This window comes from Giraffa tippelskirchi, chromosome 4 (genome assembly GCF_054371585.1).
Source record: "Giraffa tippelskirchi isolate mGirTip1 chromosome 4, T2T-mGirTip1v1.2.pri, whole genome shotgun sequence".
NCBI classification, from domain to species: Eukaryota; Metazoa; Chordata; class Mammalia; order Artiodactyla; family Giraffidae; genus Giraffa; species Giraffa tippelskirchi.
Genome location: NC_137278.1, coordinates 31,953,241 through 31,970,287, shown reverse-complemented (window position 1 = coordinate 31,970,287; position 17,047 = coordinate 31,953,241). Strand labels below are relative to the sequence as shown.

Sequence of the window (17,047 nt, the reverse complement as noted above, 5' to 3'; positions counted from 1 at the left end):
CCCTCACTGCACTTTGTGTATGTGTGTGCTGCATGATTAAGGGCATTAAATAGTTGAAGTAGGACCCCCCCATCTGTCAGAGGGGGCAGAGACTCTTCTGAAAGGTGAGGTTCATGTTCAAGTTCTGCCTTCCTTCCAGTTACCTGGACAAAAAGTATATTCCTTAAAGTAGAAACTGGGACTGATGGAAGGGCTCCAGGGAATGGCAGAGCGAGACTCTGTCTTGGCTCTGGCAAAAAAGGGAGTAGCTCTAGAGAAATAAGTGGTAAGATGGCACCTCCCCAGGAGGGCACAAAAGCCAGCACAAGGAACACGGGAAAGGTGCCACGGTTGCACTGGAGCTCTGGGACTGGAGTGTACATGATGAGACCAGATGTCAACAGGAGATTTGGACCTGGGACTGAGTGAACAATGATATGAGTAGATAGATACCTTTCCAATCTAGCTTTTTAGTTTATTTTTCAGCTTCTTCACAAGATTAACTTCTTTTTTTTTTTCTTGACTGCACCATGTGGCATGCAGGATCTTAGTTCCCCCGACCAGGAATAGAACATGTGCCCCCTGCAGTGGAAGCGCAGAGTGCTAACCACTGGACTAGCCAGGGAAATCCCACAAAGTCAACTTTTAAGTCAACCAGCGGGGATATATAGCACACTCAACATATGTTCCCTGTGACTTGGGGCTTATGAGGAGCAGAGAACAAGAGACACGGGGCACGGGGTCTTGCCTCAGAGAGAGTACTAAGTAACCAGAGAGAGGAGAATAAGGCATCTGAACTGCCTAAGGGATAATACAACTGATACAACATTTTGTTTCTATTTTGAGCCAAAATGAAAATTAGTATGAACTCCCTGAGCACCAGCTGGGCCACAGTGAGAGTGTGAAGCATCCCAGGAGGAAGGGAGGAGCTATCCTGATGCTGAGATCAAAATTGTTTCCAGTTCATCTGTAAGTGTTGACAATCCCTGTGTGAACTATCAGAGAAACTGTAATAGCCCTAGAAAACAAATCAACAAGATAGTGAAAGACCATAGCTAATTAAATACTAAACTATGTGGGCTGAGGGGATCCACGGGTATCCAAGAGGCTCCAGGTGCTAGAAAAGGTCCTGTTCTCTAGGGCTGAAGGACAGGTATGTCTGTGCAGTCACTCAATCATATCCAACTCTTTGCAACCCCATGGACTGTAGCCCACCAGGCTCCTCTGGGGATAAGCAAACAAAGGGCATTCTGGACAGGTGAACAGTATGGGGAAAAGGCAAAGAAATAATCACCTTCAAAATCACTCCCATTTCCATTGAATTTTAAAGTTTTCAAAGAAACTTCATAGCCTTGATCTTTTTTTTTTTTTAATCTTTTCAGCAGCCTCAAACATTTGGCAGAAGAGAGATTCCCACTCACAAATTAAGTGAGAAATGGAGAGTATCTATTGATTTTGTTGCTCAGCCTCCCTCTCTCCCATCTTCTACATCTAGCATCCTGGTTTTCCTTGGAAAAATATCTCTCTCCACTCAGGCCAACCAGGGTTCTGACTTCATCCCTGAATTCAGGGAGGGCTTAATCAGATCTAGTCTACTACTGAACTACCACAATAGTTCAGGAATGGGTATGTAACCCAAGAAGGCCAATGAGACTCACATCCACAACCTTTGCTGAAATAACCAAGGAAGAGAATAAAGCCAATGCAGAGGAAAACAGAGCCCAGAGACCATTTTCTGTTGACATTGGGTGCTTATATCCAGCTGTGCCTGAAGCCAGTTTATCCTAGGATTTTTCTGAGAGGTAAGCCATTGCATTCTTTTCTTGATTTAAGCCAGTTTGAATTTGATTTCTGTTACTTGCTACTAACAGAGTCCTGGATGATTCAGAAAGCTTAGGCAATATGTTTAAATTCTGATCCTGTGTTCTTAAAACTATTAATAAGTCTAATAACTGGAGTGATGGTATTATAAGAAAGGATTATTAAGTACGGTGGAGTCTGCCTGGTAGGGCCTGACTAAAAGACAAGTTAGGAAGGCAGACAAAGAACAGGGAGCTTCAAAAGATTCTTGAGACAAGTATCATATGATCTCATTTATATGTAGAATCTAAAAAAAATGGTACAAATGAACTTATTTACTAAATAGAAATAGAGTCACGGATGTAGAAAGCAAACTTATGGCTACCAGGGGAGAAAGTTGTGGGGGAGGAATAAATTGGGAGATTGGGATTGATGTATACAACTACTATATACAAAATAGACAACTAATAAAGACTTACTGTATAGCACAGAGAACTCTTCTTAATACTCTGTAATGACCTACATGCGAAAAGAGACTTTAAAAACGTGGATATATATATATGTATAACTGATTCACTTTGCAGTAAAACAGAAACTAACACATTATAAATCAACTATAATCCAATGAAAGTTTTTGATTCTACAAAAAAAGATTCTTGAACAATTTAAAAGAGACATTTAAAGAAAATACTGGTACAGGCAATATTCTGTTTCTTAACAGGGGAATAGTTATGGCCCATATATGTTCACTCAACTATACACACGTGTTTTTTACTCTCTTCTAAATAAAACCATGAAATAATGTGTTTGGAAAATGAAAAAGAAAATAATGTGGAGGTAGTGATTACAGTATGGAATGGAGAAGAGAGACCCTGAAATCAGAGATGCAAGAAGGAAGCTGTCTGAGATGGAGGCTTGGGGTAAGGAAGGATGAAGTAGAGCAGTGGAAATATGGATGGAAGCAGGTAGAGAGGTAAGAGATGCTTCCTACATGAATGAGGGAATGAGAAAAATACAGCTCCAAATTCTGGTAATGATGACAGAGATAGGGTAGTTGAGAGGGAAGGATCTGGCTGGGGATGTTAAGGGGGGTATATGTGGTTATATTTTGAACTTATTCAGGTGGGAACATCCCAACAGTGGATCTGTAATATCAATATCATTTGGTTGGAAGGAACAGAATCCTTGTTGAGTTAACTCGCGTAGGGATCTAGGAAGTCAGAAATGGAGGCTCTTGTCTCTATATCTCTGGGGCGCACGTGGTCTTTCCTTGGTTCTCTTCTGCATCTACCAACCAGGTCCTTCTGCCTCCTCAGAGGGAGGGCCTCCCTGGAAGAAGCTGGAGTGCCCTGGGAACCTCACAGGTAGGCAAAGCCATCATTATAGCAGCTGAGTGAGGGCACCCCGTGGAAACTCTGTCCAAAATGTCTAGAAATGACCAGCTGGGTGATGAACAAGTCCTGGTGTGGACAAGGTATAAGGTCTACGTTCAAGGAAAACCACAGGAAAGAGAACTTGGTTTGAGCCTGGGAAAGAGAAACAGCAAGGTTGAGAACAGAGGCCAGGCGTTGCTGATGTGGACAAGGGTGCAAGACAGGCCTTGTGGCCAGTGACGTTCTCTATAGGACTCTTGCTTTCAGCTCACACAGGCGCTCCCACCCCCAGCCTGCCTCCAGTTCCCCTTCACCTCCCTTCCTTCACTTCAAACTCCTTCAAAGCTGCCTGTGCTCCCTGCTCCCCTTCTCTGCACTCCTCTACCCTCAGTCCAGGCCTACCCTGCTGGCACTCCTAGAAGCATGCCAGCAAGATCTCCACGGACTTACTGGTCGCCATATCCAGGCAACAGATAATCCTCAACTCTAATCTTATTTCACTCATTTGTTGGTCATTCATTCATTTATTCAAAGAGTATTTGTTAGGAGCCAACTTCTTGCTTGGTGCTGGGGATATGATAATGAGCAAGACCCATTAGGTACAATTTCCCAACAGCGACAGTGTCTACTTCTTCCTAAGATGTCATACACTCATGCACACACACTCAGGCATACTCAGACAGGCACACACACTTGCTCTTTCTGTTTACACCTTCCCCGAAGCCTCTACTAGGGATCCAGCTGCTAGGCATGCAATCTGCTCGGGACACAGACAGATGGGAAGGAAGTTGGGCCAGTAGCCTAAGGAAGCTGAGAGGAAGAGGGCCAGACGTCGGCCTGGACGGGCACCCCAGGATGTTCGCATCATCACTTGGCCATTTGGTTGGGCCTGGGGAGTGTGTAACTCTGAATGGCAGGCACCCAGTGGAGAAGGGCACACAGCCAGGATCTCAGGTTCTGGCCACTTCAGGCAGTTCTCCAGGCAAGGCGCTTCCCAGAGGGCCAGGGAGGGACCCAGGGGACTGGTTGCAGCCTTTGGGGAGGCAAGCCATCTGGGCGCATGCCTGCTACATCATACTCCTTCACTGAACCCTGGCCTTGCTCCTGAAGCTTGAAACCCCTAGAACTGTCCCTATGAGGAAGGGAGTCTCTGGACGGGACCCTGAGTTCTGGGCTGGACACTGGCACCCTATAAATTCGAGGAGCCAGCCTGTCAGGGGCCTGGCTGGTTGAACACTCAAGGGTTCTGGTGATGGAAGGTCCCAGAATTTTCCTCTCTTTCTCTTCCTAGGGAATTATATAAAGTAAATGAAGAATAAAAAGGAGAAGGAGAAAGAAGATGGGGAAGGAGAAAAGGAGTAAGAAAGGAAGGAGGAGATGGAGAAGAGAAGCATTTTTTAAAACACCACCCAAATCATAGTACTAATATTTCTCTGCTTAAAACCTTTAAATAACTTCCCATTGCTCTTTGGATAACTACACCCCTCCCCTCACCCCTCTCCCCCTCCTTCCTCATCCCTTCCGGTCATAGGAGGCCTGCTAGGATGTGTGCACACAGGTCTTGTGGGAAATTCCCCTACGTGGTTGCAAGTGAAACAGAAGGAGCAGCTTAACAGGCTCACCATAAGGAGCTACAAGAAGGGGGTTTTAGGGGAACACCATGGCAGTTCAGTGGTTAGGACCCGGTTTTCACTGCCGAGGATACAGATTCAATCCCTGGTCAGGGAACTAAGATCCCAAAAACTGCAGGCAAATGGGTCAGTAGCTTAGTCGTATCCAACTCTGTGGACATGGACTATAACCCACCAGGCTCCTCTGCCCATGGGATTCTCCAAGCAAGAATACTGGAGTGGGTTGCCATTTCCTTCTCCAGGGGATCTTTCCAATCCAGGGATTGAACCTGGGTCTCGCGCATTGCAGGCAGATTTTTTTTTACCATTTGAGCCACCAGGGAAGCCAGCAAATAAATAAATATTTTTTTTTTAAAAAGAAAGGGGTTTTAGTCCTAGATCTGTGACTAGAGGACTATGGGAAAATCATGGCCTAAGCCTCCTTTTCTTCACCTGGTCAGTGATCAGGGAGGGTAAAACCTGCCCTGCCGGCCTTGCTGGGTTATTGGGAGGCTCAGGTGAGATAAAGAGCCTAGAAACCTTTATGAACTATCAAATACTAAACAAATAAAGGATTGTTCCTGCTACTGAGGAAACTACCTTGAGAAGTGTCAGAGGCCCACACCTCTTTCAGCTCTCAGCGCTTTCTTTCTAATAATCCTTTATCACATTATAACACCTTACACCTTTCAAAGTACTTTAGTATATATATTGTGTCATTTGTTCTGACTCCATTCCTGTACAGTGGCCAGGCAGGGCTGCCCTTTGCTGGGCATATAAGGGCACAGGCTCAGAGGGGGTGAAGTCACCAGAAGGGCCGGTGTCACGGGGCGCGTTGTGGTCAAGCCAGGTCTGAGCTTGGGTTTCTTGACCACAGCTCAGGGCCTGCTCCCAGGTCCTGGAGCTGCTCTGCTCCCAGCACATACTGATGTTATTCTTTTAGATCCTAAACCTTCACAGAGGGTGCAGGCAGGGTCTTCTTAGAGGATGAACTTCCCCATGGTGGTTAGCATGGCCTTTGAAAAGTAAAGTGAAAGTGTTAAGTCGCTCAGTCTTGTCCGACTTTTTGTGACCCCATGGACTATAGCCCGCCGGGCTCCTCTGTCCATAGAATTCTCCAGGCAAGAATACTGGAGTGGGTTGCCATGCCCTCCTCCAGGGGATCTTCCTGACCCAAGGATCAAACCTGGGTTTCCTACATTGTAGGCAGATTTTTTACTGTCTGAGCCACCAGGGAAGCCCAGCATGGTGGGGCCATTTCAGGGGACACTTGAGCTTTTGCCAATGAGACAGGTTGGGTTTTGAGGGTCTACTTAGGAGGAGGATCTACTTAGGAGGAGGATCTACTGGGCCCCTAGGAGTTTGCCCAGGCTGCTCTGTCATTCCTCTGTGACAGTGGTCAGGCAGCTGTCAGGCCAGAGGTGTGCCTTTTGGACCATATTAGGATCCTCCTTCAGGTGTGATTCTAACCACAAAGAGAGCTGTTGCCTAGTGCTGCACAAACACCACTCAATGGCTCATCTTCACAACCAGGGAGTGTCAGCCCCGTGTCGCCTCTGGGGTAGGGCGAGCATAGATACACAGGCCAGCTCCCTGTCCCCGAGTTCTCACAGTTGGAGACACAGCAGCGCACGGGAAAATAACAGCAAACATTACGGCGCGAGCATCCTCTGAAAGCAAGGACACTGTGATCCTCCCGGATAAGACAGAGTGAGCTCAGAAAGACCGAGACCTCTGGGGGTTGGGAGGCTGGGAGGAAGCTTCCTGGCTCAGGACACCCAGTCCCCCTCCCCTGAAGTCGGTCTCCCGATCAGACTGAAACATTCTTGCTGTTTGTGAATCACACCAGGAAACCGCCTCTGCAACATTCCAGGATGCGAGAGCCACGCCCTCGGTCTGACTGCTGATTGGCGGTGGCGTGAGTCAGGGGAAAGGGCACGGGACCGGCAGTCTGGAGATGCGGGACTCTGCGCCTTGATCTACAGCAGAGCCAGATCAGCCAAGGAGATTTGGGCGCTTTCCTGTCAAGGTCAAATGGCTGGGTGGCCCCGCTCTGGCCTCAACCCAGGTCTCCCGAGTTTCTGTTGTAGGAGCCTCCCCTCAAGTCGGTGGTGATGACGAGCATTCCAGAGGGAAGGGGGCAGGCAGGGAGACGCGATCTGGAAGGAGGGCGAGGCTGGAATGATAGCCCGCCGGGTGGGCCAGGTCTCCCACCGCACCGCAACCTCCACTTCCTTTCCCTGAGCCCCCCGAGGGGCTGAATGAGACTGAGAAGGGTGATGGGAGCTGTTCCCACATTTATAAGCGTTTAAAAAAAAAGAGAGAGAGAGACTACCTAACTGTGCAATATGGAGAGTGAGCTGAAATAAATCATAAAGTAACCATCCAAAGCAAAACTTTTAGAAAATAGAATGTCTTTGTGACCTTGGGGGTCAGTTCAGTTCAGTTGCTCACTTGTGTTGGACTGTTTGCGACCTCATGGGCTGCAGCACGCCACAGGAAGAGTTTTTAAGCATAAGGCAAAAAGTGCTAATCAAAGAAAAGGATTTACAAATGTCTACATGAAAATGAAGAAATTCTGGATATAAAAAGGTGTAAACACTGCACCAAAAGCATGAAATGTCAAGCCACGGTGCCCTCCTGCAGAGGATCTTCCCAACTTAGGGATTGAAGCCACTGCGTCTTTTGTGTTTGCTGCATTGGCAGCAAGATCTTTACCACTAGAGTCACCTGGGATGCCTATGTAAGCAACAAAAGGCTCAAAGCCAAAATATAAAAAATGATGGAGGGACTTGAAGGGGAGATTCACAAAAGAAGACACAGTAGTGCCATATTAAGCATGTGAAAAGGTGCTCAACTTTATTTGGTGTCAGAGAAGACCAAACTAAAACTACTTTGAGATACCAAATATCTAAAAATAAGAATACCAATATTAAGTGTTCTGGTGTGAAACCCCTGGAACCCTTGTACAGTGCTGGTAGTGAATCTTGCTATTCCCACGATGGAAAACGGTTTGACATTATTAACTGAAGTTGAAGAGATGGCTTCCCTGTAACCCAGCAGTCACACTCCTGGGTATATGTGCAACAGAAATGTGTCGAGTGTGCATAGAAGGCATGAACAAGTATGCCTGAAGCGGCACACCTTGTAACAATACCAAACTGGAAACAACCCACATGTCAATCAAGAGGCAGTGATAGGTGATATATTCACACAACAAAATATTATGTAGTAGTAATGGATGAACGACAGCCAGACACAACATGTGGATGAATGACAGCCAGACACAAGAACATGAATGAATCTCTCAAGTAAAAGAAGCCGGAAGAAAGCCAGACACAAAAGGATACACACTTAGGAGTTATGTAAAGCTGAAAAAAGGACAAAAGAAAACCATAATCTTTAGATGGTAAAAGAACAAAAAGAAGCAAGCAAGTGATTACCATGAAAGTCAGGAGAGAGGTTACGTTAGAGAGGAAGAAGGGATTATGACTGCAGAGTCCTAAAGGAGATTCCTGGGATGCTGGCAATGTTCTGGTTTTGGCCTTGGTAGTCGGTCCCTGGATGTTTAATGATAATTCTTTAAGTGGTATATTCATGTAATGCAACGTTCTGAGTGTGTGTTTTATAGTCCTGAATGAACTGTGTGAAAGTGACAATATTCAACCATTCTAAGCTGGTGGTTGGCTTCTCCAATGGCTCAGCAGTAAAGAATCTGCCTGCAATGCAGGAGACTCAGGAGACACAGGTTCCATCCCTGGGTCAGAAAGATCCCCTGAAGGAGGAAATGACAACCCACTCCAGTATTCTTGCTGGGATAATTCCATGGACAGAGGAGCCTGGTGGGTTGCAGTTCCTGGGGGTCACAAAGAGTCGGACACGACTGAGCAGGCAGCTAACTTAATCTAATGGTTAAACCTAACAGTGATTTCATATGGTTCAACCTAATGTTTCATAATTTAAAATAACACATTAAGTGAAGCAGTTTTTCAAAATGATGATCATGAAGGCTATTAATAACTTCATTCACTAATTTACCCACCAAACAAACATTTCCTGGGGGCTTGTTGTGAACAAGCCATATTTGTAAGCACCAGGATACAGAATAAAGTTCTGTCCTGGTGCTCACATTCTAATGGGAAGATAATGCATAAACAGATACTGAAACATATAGAATGTCATATTGTGATACGTGCTATGAAGAGAAATAAAGCAGAGCAAGGAGATAGAGAGTGATGAAGGGAGATTTCAGGAAGCATGGTGAGAAAGGCTTCTCTGAGAAGATGACATTTGAAAATGCAGCTGAATGAAGTGAGAGAGAAACCACGTGCAGCCACGGGAGATAAAGCCTGTGGCAGAGGAAACAGCAAGTGCACAGGCCTTATGGCTGGAATGCGCACGGCAGGACTGAAGAACAAGGAGGCCAGTGTTACTGGATTGGAGGGAGGGCAGGGGAGAGCATGAAGACACGAAATGGGAGAAGTAACCAGGGACCTGTCACAGAAGGCCGACGCAGCTTGGCAAGGGAGTCGGGATTTGACTCCAAGAGTGATGAGAGGCTGCTGGAAGGTTGAGAGCAGGAAGTGGTATGATTTGATTTACAGTTTAGAAGGAAGACCCTAGCTGTGCTGTGGAGGAGGGAGTCTAAGGCATGGATTCCTTTTAAAGGCTACCGCAGTGTCCAGGCAAGAGATGAAGGTGGCATGGACTAGAATGACGTGGTGGTGGCACGCAGTACTTTGGAGTCAGGATCAATAGATTTTTGTAGAAAGAACCCAGATAGGATTTTTTTTTTTCTATGGATGGCATATAAGGGAAGAGGAAAAGGAGTCAATAATAAGTGTAATATTTTTCTTAAAAGGACGCACAATTCTATACAGGATCCAAACTCTTTAAAACATGTTCTTAAATTATTTCTGTAATGAGAAACTTAAATATAGCAGAGTCTAAGAAAGGCAGCTGGGGGACAGGATATTTTCATAGATGGATGGATAATACCATTTAGAAAAAGCAGAAGCTAGGGACTTCCTTGGAGGTCTAGTGGTTAGGACTCCAAACTTCCACTGCATGGGATTCAGGTTCGATCCCAGGTCAGAGAACTAAGACCCGCATTCCACACAATGTGCCCCCCAAATCTGAAAAGTTAAAAAAAAAAAGCAGAAGGTAACTGCCATAGGAGGTAAGGAAAAAAGAGACCCTCTGAGGCCCGGAGGGGGTAGGAAAGTCTTTAACTGAGGACGCTGAAGGTGAAAGGGGTATTGAAAGAAGAAGAAAGTAGAGTTAGTCCAGGTGGGCTGCAGACTGAGAGCTAAGCCCGGGGGTCCAGTACAGGGTGGTGGAGTTAGAGAAACTAGGCTTATGACCCAATATTGCCATTTACATTTTAGTGTGAAGGGTAAATAAAACCAATGTTATCCACCTATTAGGTGCTTTATTGATGGTAGCTACTAAGGACAGCTCTTTTTAGTATTCAGATTTTTTTAATTTTCAGATTTTTCTTTTATTTATTTTGGGGGTTAGCAGTTGGCTGAAATTCCATTTACCAGAAATTACCCATGGTAGTATATATATGTCAGTGAGGCTCTCATAAAGCAGAGGGAGCTCAGTTGGGTGCTCTGTGATGACCTAGAGGGGTGAGATGGGGGGTGGCAGAGAGGCTCAAGCAGGAGGTGATACACACATGTAGCTGATTCACATTGTTGTACAGCAGAAACAAACATAATATTGTAGAGCAATTCTACTCCAATTTAAAAAAAAGAAAGAAAAATATTACAGCAGAGACAGGAAAAAATAAGCTTCTGGGAGAAGAGGAGCTATGAGTAATCTAGACTTGGACACAATTGGAAACCTTTGAGTTAGATAATCTCACAGTGATTGAGAGCCCAGAAATTTGCAGCCCATCTAGTGACACAGTCATATCTCCCTCTGCTGGTAGAATTTGTTTTTGCAAGGTAAACAAATACTGATTTACTTGTGAAAATTTTCAGGCCCCAACCCTAACCCCCCCCCCCGAACTCCTGGGGATTACTGAAAAGCCAACTCTGGCTTCTTAACATAGTCTCACTCTGACCGTTACTGAGACCACACCAGAAGAAGATGCTGGTATTGGAATACCCTGGGAAAAAAGAACTTTCATTGTCAAAGGAAATGCAGCAAAGGGAGCTTCTTCCTCCCTCTAAGGAGATGAGTCTGGACTCCTAGGAAACTGTCATTCAAACCAGAACTAAGAAGCAACTGTTCTGCTATCTTCACAGTAAGCTCTCCTCATGACAAAGAGGAAAGACCCCCAGGGTTTCACTTTGGGAGTCTGAAGACTGACTATGCCACTTGGTGACTGGGATTCCTTCCTTAGTTACTTGATTAGCCTAAAGCTTAGAGTCCTCACAATATGGGAATATTAATATTTTCTCTTTTCCTAGGGGGTTGATGTAAGGGTAAAGTGAGTAATGTATATGATCATACTCTATTAACTGAAAATCAGTCTACAAATATGAGTTTATTACTGTCACTTCTTTTTCTTGCCTCCCCATTTTCTTGTTCTGAACTATCATTCATTTGCTTAGCAACTGATATTGATTACTAAAAAAAAAAAATTTGTCAGCACCAGGTCTTAGTTGCAGCACACAGGATCTTCAATCTTAGTTGTGGTATGTGAGATGTAGTTCCCTGAACAGGGATTGAACCCAGATCTCCTGCATTGGAAGCACGGAGTCTTAGCCACTGGACCACCTGGGAAATCCCAGAAAAGTGTTTCTAAAAGAATATTTCATACTGAATGAATCGGTAGAAGTAAGAACAGACCTAAGGAGACCAGACTGGACACTCCCGTGGGAAGCCAGGCCAGTGAAAATGATGGCTTGGGTCATGATATTGGCAGTGAAAAGGGAGAAGAAGTTGATAGATCTGAGAAATATTTAGGAAGTTGAGTCGATAGAATTTGGCATTTGAAGAAATATGTTGAGGGTAGGGGAAGAGGTGTTTACAGATCTAGGGACATTCTTGGAGGAGCAAGTTTGGAGGGGAGAATGATGAGTTTGGTGTTCACAAGTACAACTTCAAGTACTTGGACCATCCAAGTGGCTGCATGTATTAGAGAATTGGATATATAAAAGTGGAGAATAGAGAAGTCTGGACTGGTACAAATTTAGGAATCATTTAAACACAGAGTGAAGCCATAAGCTATAGTGATCACTAGAGGGTAGCATTGGAAGGAAAAGAAGACTTAGGACCAAGCTTTAGGAAACTCCAACATTGAATGTTGGGGTTGAAAGAGGTCAGTTGGTTAAGGACTGCCAAAAAAGGGAGACACAGAATGTGAACAACCTTACATGCAAAGGACAAAAGGAAGGAAAACTACTATTTCATGACTATCTTCTATGTCCTGGGAGTTTTCACATACGTTATCTGACTTTATTCTCATGTAAACCCTGTGAGTCAGTAAGCATCCCTACCTTCACTTTTCCCACTGAGAAAATAGATGTTCAGAGAAGCTGAATAATTTACTTAGGGCCACACAACTTGTAAGCAATAGTCTGATCTGGGCAAGTGCCTTGTCAGGTGGTGACATTCAGTGGGGAGAACAGGGCTGGAATCCCCTTTATTTAGCACTCTAGTGCCAAGGGGGTAAGCCAAAACAGAGAAAGGGTAGTCCAAAAACCAAAGCCAAGTGCAACAAGAAAACAGTTCAAGAGCCAAATGGTCCATTCAGAAGTCAAGTTGCCAAAGCCAAAACCTCACCCAGTAAATGGTTCAAAAGCCAAGTTAATCACAAGCAGTAGAACTTGGTCAAAGAGAGGGCTGAGGAAGGTCAGGAAACTTCAGAAGTGGAGAAGCCGCCAGCTAAGCTTCAAGCTTCCAGTTGAGCTAGCATTTGGGTACCCGGGATTTTTAGATAGGGAGGAGGTGAGGAGACAGGTTTTGTAGAATTGAAGAACTGAGCAAATAGAAAATAACATGACTGGAAATGTTTTGTGGAAAGATTCTTCTGGTGACTCTGAAGAACGGCCTCAAGATGGGAGAATAAGGACAAGTCAGACCCAATGCATAGATTCAACTCCCCTTTGCAGAATGGAACAGGGGTAGGACACTGGCTTGGTCCCTGGACTTGAGAAATTACATTTGATTTGTATCCTAGAGGAAAAAAAATATGACGATCCAAAAGTGGAATGCCAAATGAAGACCTGGTCTGTCCAGGATACTTAAGGAAGCAGAGCTGTTAGGCAAGCCAAGCCAGGACACATGTTATGTCTTAAGGGCTTTCTTAAAAACGAGTCTTTTCATTGGTACAGTACTTTATGATCAGTAGTAGCATTTGAACTTCACAACCACTTTAAAACCAATAGCTTTAAACAGATGAGGAAACTAAGGCTAGGGCAAGGTATGAGATTGCCAAAATTCACACAGTTGGGTGGAGATCAGAACTGTAGCTTGGAGATCAGAACTGTAGCTTGAGTCTAGGTTTTGTTCTATGCAAATTCTGTGTATCTCTCTGTAAAAGAAGAGAGATTGGTCAGGGAAGGCTTCACAGAGAAGGCAAGGGCAGGGCACCAAGTACAGAAGAGTAACAGGCAAAGGCACAAAGATGCAACATGGAACAGCCGAAAGGCAACAAAACCTGGTTTCCAGTATTGTGAGCTCCTTGAGGACAAGAAGGTCCAGTTCCTAGAATGAGGCCTGGGGTTTACCAGGCGCTTGTTGTTGTTCAGTCAGGACCCAGTTATGTTCGACTCTTTGCAACCCCATGAACTGCAGCACGCCAGGCCTCCCTGTCCCTCACCATCTCCCAGAGTTTCCCCAAGTTCATGTCCATTGCATCAGGGATGCCATACAGCCATCTCATCCTCTGACGCCCTCTTCTCCTTCTGCCCTCAATCTTTTCCAGCATCAGGGACTTTTCCAATGAGTCAGCTGTTTGCATCAGGTGACCAAACTACTGGAGCTTCAGCATCAGTCCTTCCAATGAGTATTCAGGATTGATTTCCTTGAAGATTGACTGGTTTGAACTCCTTTTTGTTCAAAGGAGTCTCAGGAGTCTTCCCCAGCACCACAGTTAGAAGGCATCAATTCTTTGGTGTTCTGCCTTCTTTATGGTCCAGCTCTCACAACCATATGTGACAACTGGGAAGACCACAGCCTTGACTATACAGACATTTGTTGGCAGAGTGATGTCTCTGCTTTTCTGTTCAAAGGAATGAATGTCTAGAACACAGATTCTGTCTGGGAGAGTAGCTGGAAGTGAGGCTGGGAAGTGGCAGGAGTCAGAAGATGGAGAGGCTTTTATACAATATGGAAGGCTGGTGTTGGAGGAGGGGAGGGGACCAGAGTGCCTGTGCAGAAAGGATGCTAAGAGAGAATTAGCTGGAAGGTGGTTCCAGGAGAGAGAAAAGGAAGGCCAGAAGTAAACCAGGGCAGAAAGAGGAAAAGATAGTCAAGAAGCATTTCTGTGTTAGAATGCCTGGCAACACCCTGAAGGGGAGGGGGTGACGTGTAGGGGTCTGCAGGCAGAAAGGCAGGAGCAGGAGAGAGAGAGAGGATGCTGGCTGTGGAGGAAACAGGTGTGGGCAGTGGATACCCCGCATCCTCCCGCAGCTAGGCTGCAACCCTAACAGTCACTCCTGAGGCTGCAGGCCAGAGAGGGAGGGGCTTCTCGGACTGGAGAAGTCATTAGCGACCTGCCAGAACCGGGTTAACAAAGGCAGGACTACAACTCCCAGCATGCCCCGCCGCAGTGGGGTGACGGCGGGCGGTGGCTGCGCTGCACCCGCCTGGTGGGCGCAGGACCTGGGTCGGCACCGGAGCCTGTCGTTCCGGAGGGGGTTCTGCGTGGGCGGGTGGGGCGCGGTGCGGGCGGGCGATGCACCCGGGTCCCCAGCGCACTGGCCGCGCCGGGCTCGCGTCTCCCGCCCCGCGGCCCCGCCCCTTGCCCCACCCCAGCCGGGCGGTTTAGCTGGGGCCGCAGCGCGGCGGCAACATCACTCTCGCCGCGGCTGCTCCGCCCCATCCCCTTCTGTTTTTCTCTCTCATTCTCCGGTGGCGACGGCGGGGAAGGCGGAGGCAGAGGCTGCAGCAGCCGCGCTGGCTGCAATGAATGATCCCCCAGCTGGGGGAGAGGACTCCAGGTGAGCCTCTGCCCTTGGGAGGGCCGGGACCCCCGCCCCCCAGACCTGCAGCACCCTCTCCCTCACCCCCCGCCATGGATCCCTAGAGGAGGAGGAGGAGGAGAATACAGCCCTGCCGCCCACCCCCATCCCATTTTCCTCTTCCTTTATCTCATTGTTACCGTCGCTGTTTACGGTAGCGCTTCTTCTGCCCCAGCATGGGGCGGGCTCCGGGTACTGCCGTTCGGCAGGAGCTGCTCCCGCGGCTGCTGGGCGATTCTGCCTAATTCTCCCTCCGCAGCCGGTGCAGCGAGGACCGGAGAGCGGTGGAGGCCCGGACTGCAGCAGCGGCGGGGCCAGCTCCCAGCATCTCCACCCTAGGAGGCTGCATGCGGATTGAAGAACGGTACCTGGGGGCTGGGCCGGCCCCGCTGATCCCGACCTAGGGAGGACAGCAGGACTACCCAGACTGCGGAGGGGAGCCGGGGGTTGGGGGGGGTGCAGGAAGGACAGAGCAGCAAGATGGCCAGTAAAACCAAGGCCAGCGAGGCCCTGAAGGTGGTGGCCCGGTGCCGCCCCCTCAGCCGGAAGGAGGAGGCTGCTGGTCACGAGCAGATCCTGACCATGGACGTGAAACTAGGCCAGGTGACCCTGCGGAACCCCCGCGCTGCCCTGGGGGAGCTACCCAAGACCTTCACCTTCGATGCCGTGTATGATGCCAGCTCCAAGCAGGCAGACTTGTATGATGAAACTGTGAGGCCCCTGGTAGACTCGGTGCTTCAAGGTTTCAACGGCACCGTCTTTGCCTATGGACAGACAGGCACGGGCAAGACCTACACCATGCAGGGGACCTGGGTGGAGCCCGAGCTCCGCGGGGTCATCCCCAATGCCTTTGAGCATATCTTCACCCACATCTCACGCTCCCAGAACCAGCAGTACTTGGTCCGGGCCTCCTACCTAGAGATCTACCAGGAGGAGATTCGAGACCTGCTCTCCAAGGAGCCTGGCAAGAGGCTCGAGCTGAAGGAGAACCCTGAGACAGGCGTCTACATCAAGGACCTGTCCTCCTTCGTCACCAAGAATGTCAAGGAGATAGAGCACGTGATGAACCTGGGGAACCAGACCCGGGCAGTGGGCAGCACACACATGAATGAGGTCAGCTCCCGCTCCCATGCCATCTTCGTCATCACCGTGGAGTGCAGTGAGCATGGCTCAGACGGCCAGGACCACATCCGTGTGGGCAAGCTCAACCTGGTGGACTTGGCTGGTAGCGAGAGGCAGCACAAAGCAGGCCCCAACACCGCTGGAGGGACCGCCACACAGCCCACTGGTGGTGGCGGTGGTGGAGGGGGTGGTGGTGGTGGTGGAGAGAGGCCGAAGGAAGCCTCCAAAATCAACCTGTCGCTGTCCGCCCTGGGCAACGTGATCGCTGCTCTCTCGGGTAACAGGAGCACCCACATCCCCTACCGGGACTCCAAGCTGACCCGGTTGCTCCAGGACTCTCTGGGGGGAAATGCCAAGACCATCATGGTGGCCACTCTGGGGCCAGCCTCTCACAGCTACGACGAGAGCCTCTCCACCCTGCGTTTTGCCAACCGGGCCAAGAACATCAAGAACAAGCCCCGGGTGAACGAGGACCCCAAGGACACACTGCTGCGGGAATTCCAGGAGGAGATCGCCCGCCTGAAGGCCCAGCTGGAGAAGAAGGGGATGCTGGGAAAGCGACTCCGCAGGAAGAGCAGCCGCAGGAAGAAGGCCGTGTCAGCCCCAGCCGGGTACCCGGAGGGACCAGTGATTGAGGCCTGGGTGGCCGAAGAGGAGGATGACAACAACAACAACCACCGCCCGCCCCAGCCCATCCTGGAGACAGCCTTGGACAAGAACATGGAGAATTACCTGCAGGAGCAGAAGGAGCGGCTAGAGGAGGAGAAGGCGGCCATCCAGGACGACCGCAGTCTGGTGAGCGAGGAGAAGCAGAAGCTGCTGGAGGAGAAGGAGAAGATGCTGGAAGACCTGCGGCGGGAGCGGGAAGCCACAGAGCTGCTTGCTGCCAAGTACAAGGTAAGAGCCCCCAAGGGAGCAGGGGCTCTCCAGAGGCCCCCAGAGGGGTCTGGGCTGGCAGGCTTTGCTTTGAGAGTCTGTGATCTGGCCTGAAGCAAAGTGTCCTGCCCTCCTGCCAAGTGCTCCC

At 48.3% G+C, this 17,047-nt stretch overlaps 1 protein-coding gene and 1 long non-coding RNA gene across 8 annotated transcripts in view; one reads left to right on the top strand and one right to left on the bottom strand.

The window, feature by feature from the left end:
• Window positions 1-5,449: 5,449 nt before the first annotated feature.
• LOC145546297 (uncharacterized) lies at window positions 5,450-6,635 on the bottom strand. The gene is made up of 2 exons (XR_014082730.1): window positions 6,374-6,635; window positions 5,450-5,778 (listed from the first exon to the last, which is right to left on the bottom strand). It is a non-coding gene; the product is annotated as an uncharacterized LOC145546297 (long non-coding RNA).
• A 1,100-nt stretch (window positions 6,636-7,735) lies between these two features.
• Window positions 7,736-17,047, top strand: part of KIF3C (kinesin family member 3C) — a 40,796-nt gene continuing 31,484 nt past the window's right edge. For 4 of the 7 annotated variants that reach the window (XR_014082727.1, XR_014082728.1, XM_081592790.1 and 1 more), the window contains exon 1: window positions 15,323-16,920. Coding sequence is in view for 4 of the 7 variants with exons in the window: in XM_081592790.1 (XP_081448916.1) it covers window positions 15,382-16,920 (1,539 nt within the window). In the remaining 3 variants the exon portion in view is untranslated. Of the gene's footprint in view, window positions 9,349-13,643; window positions 15,266-15,322; window positions 16,921-17,047 lie in introns of those variants that run through there. The other 3 variants (XM_081592791.1, XM_081592788.1, XR_014082729.1) reach the window with 3 other exon arrangements.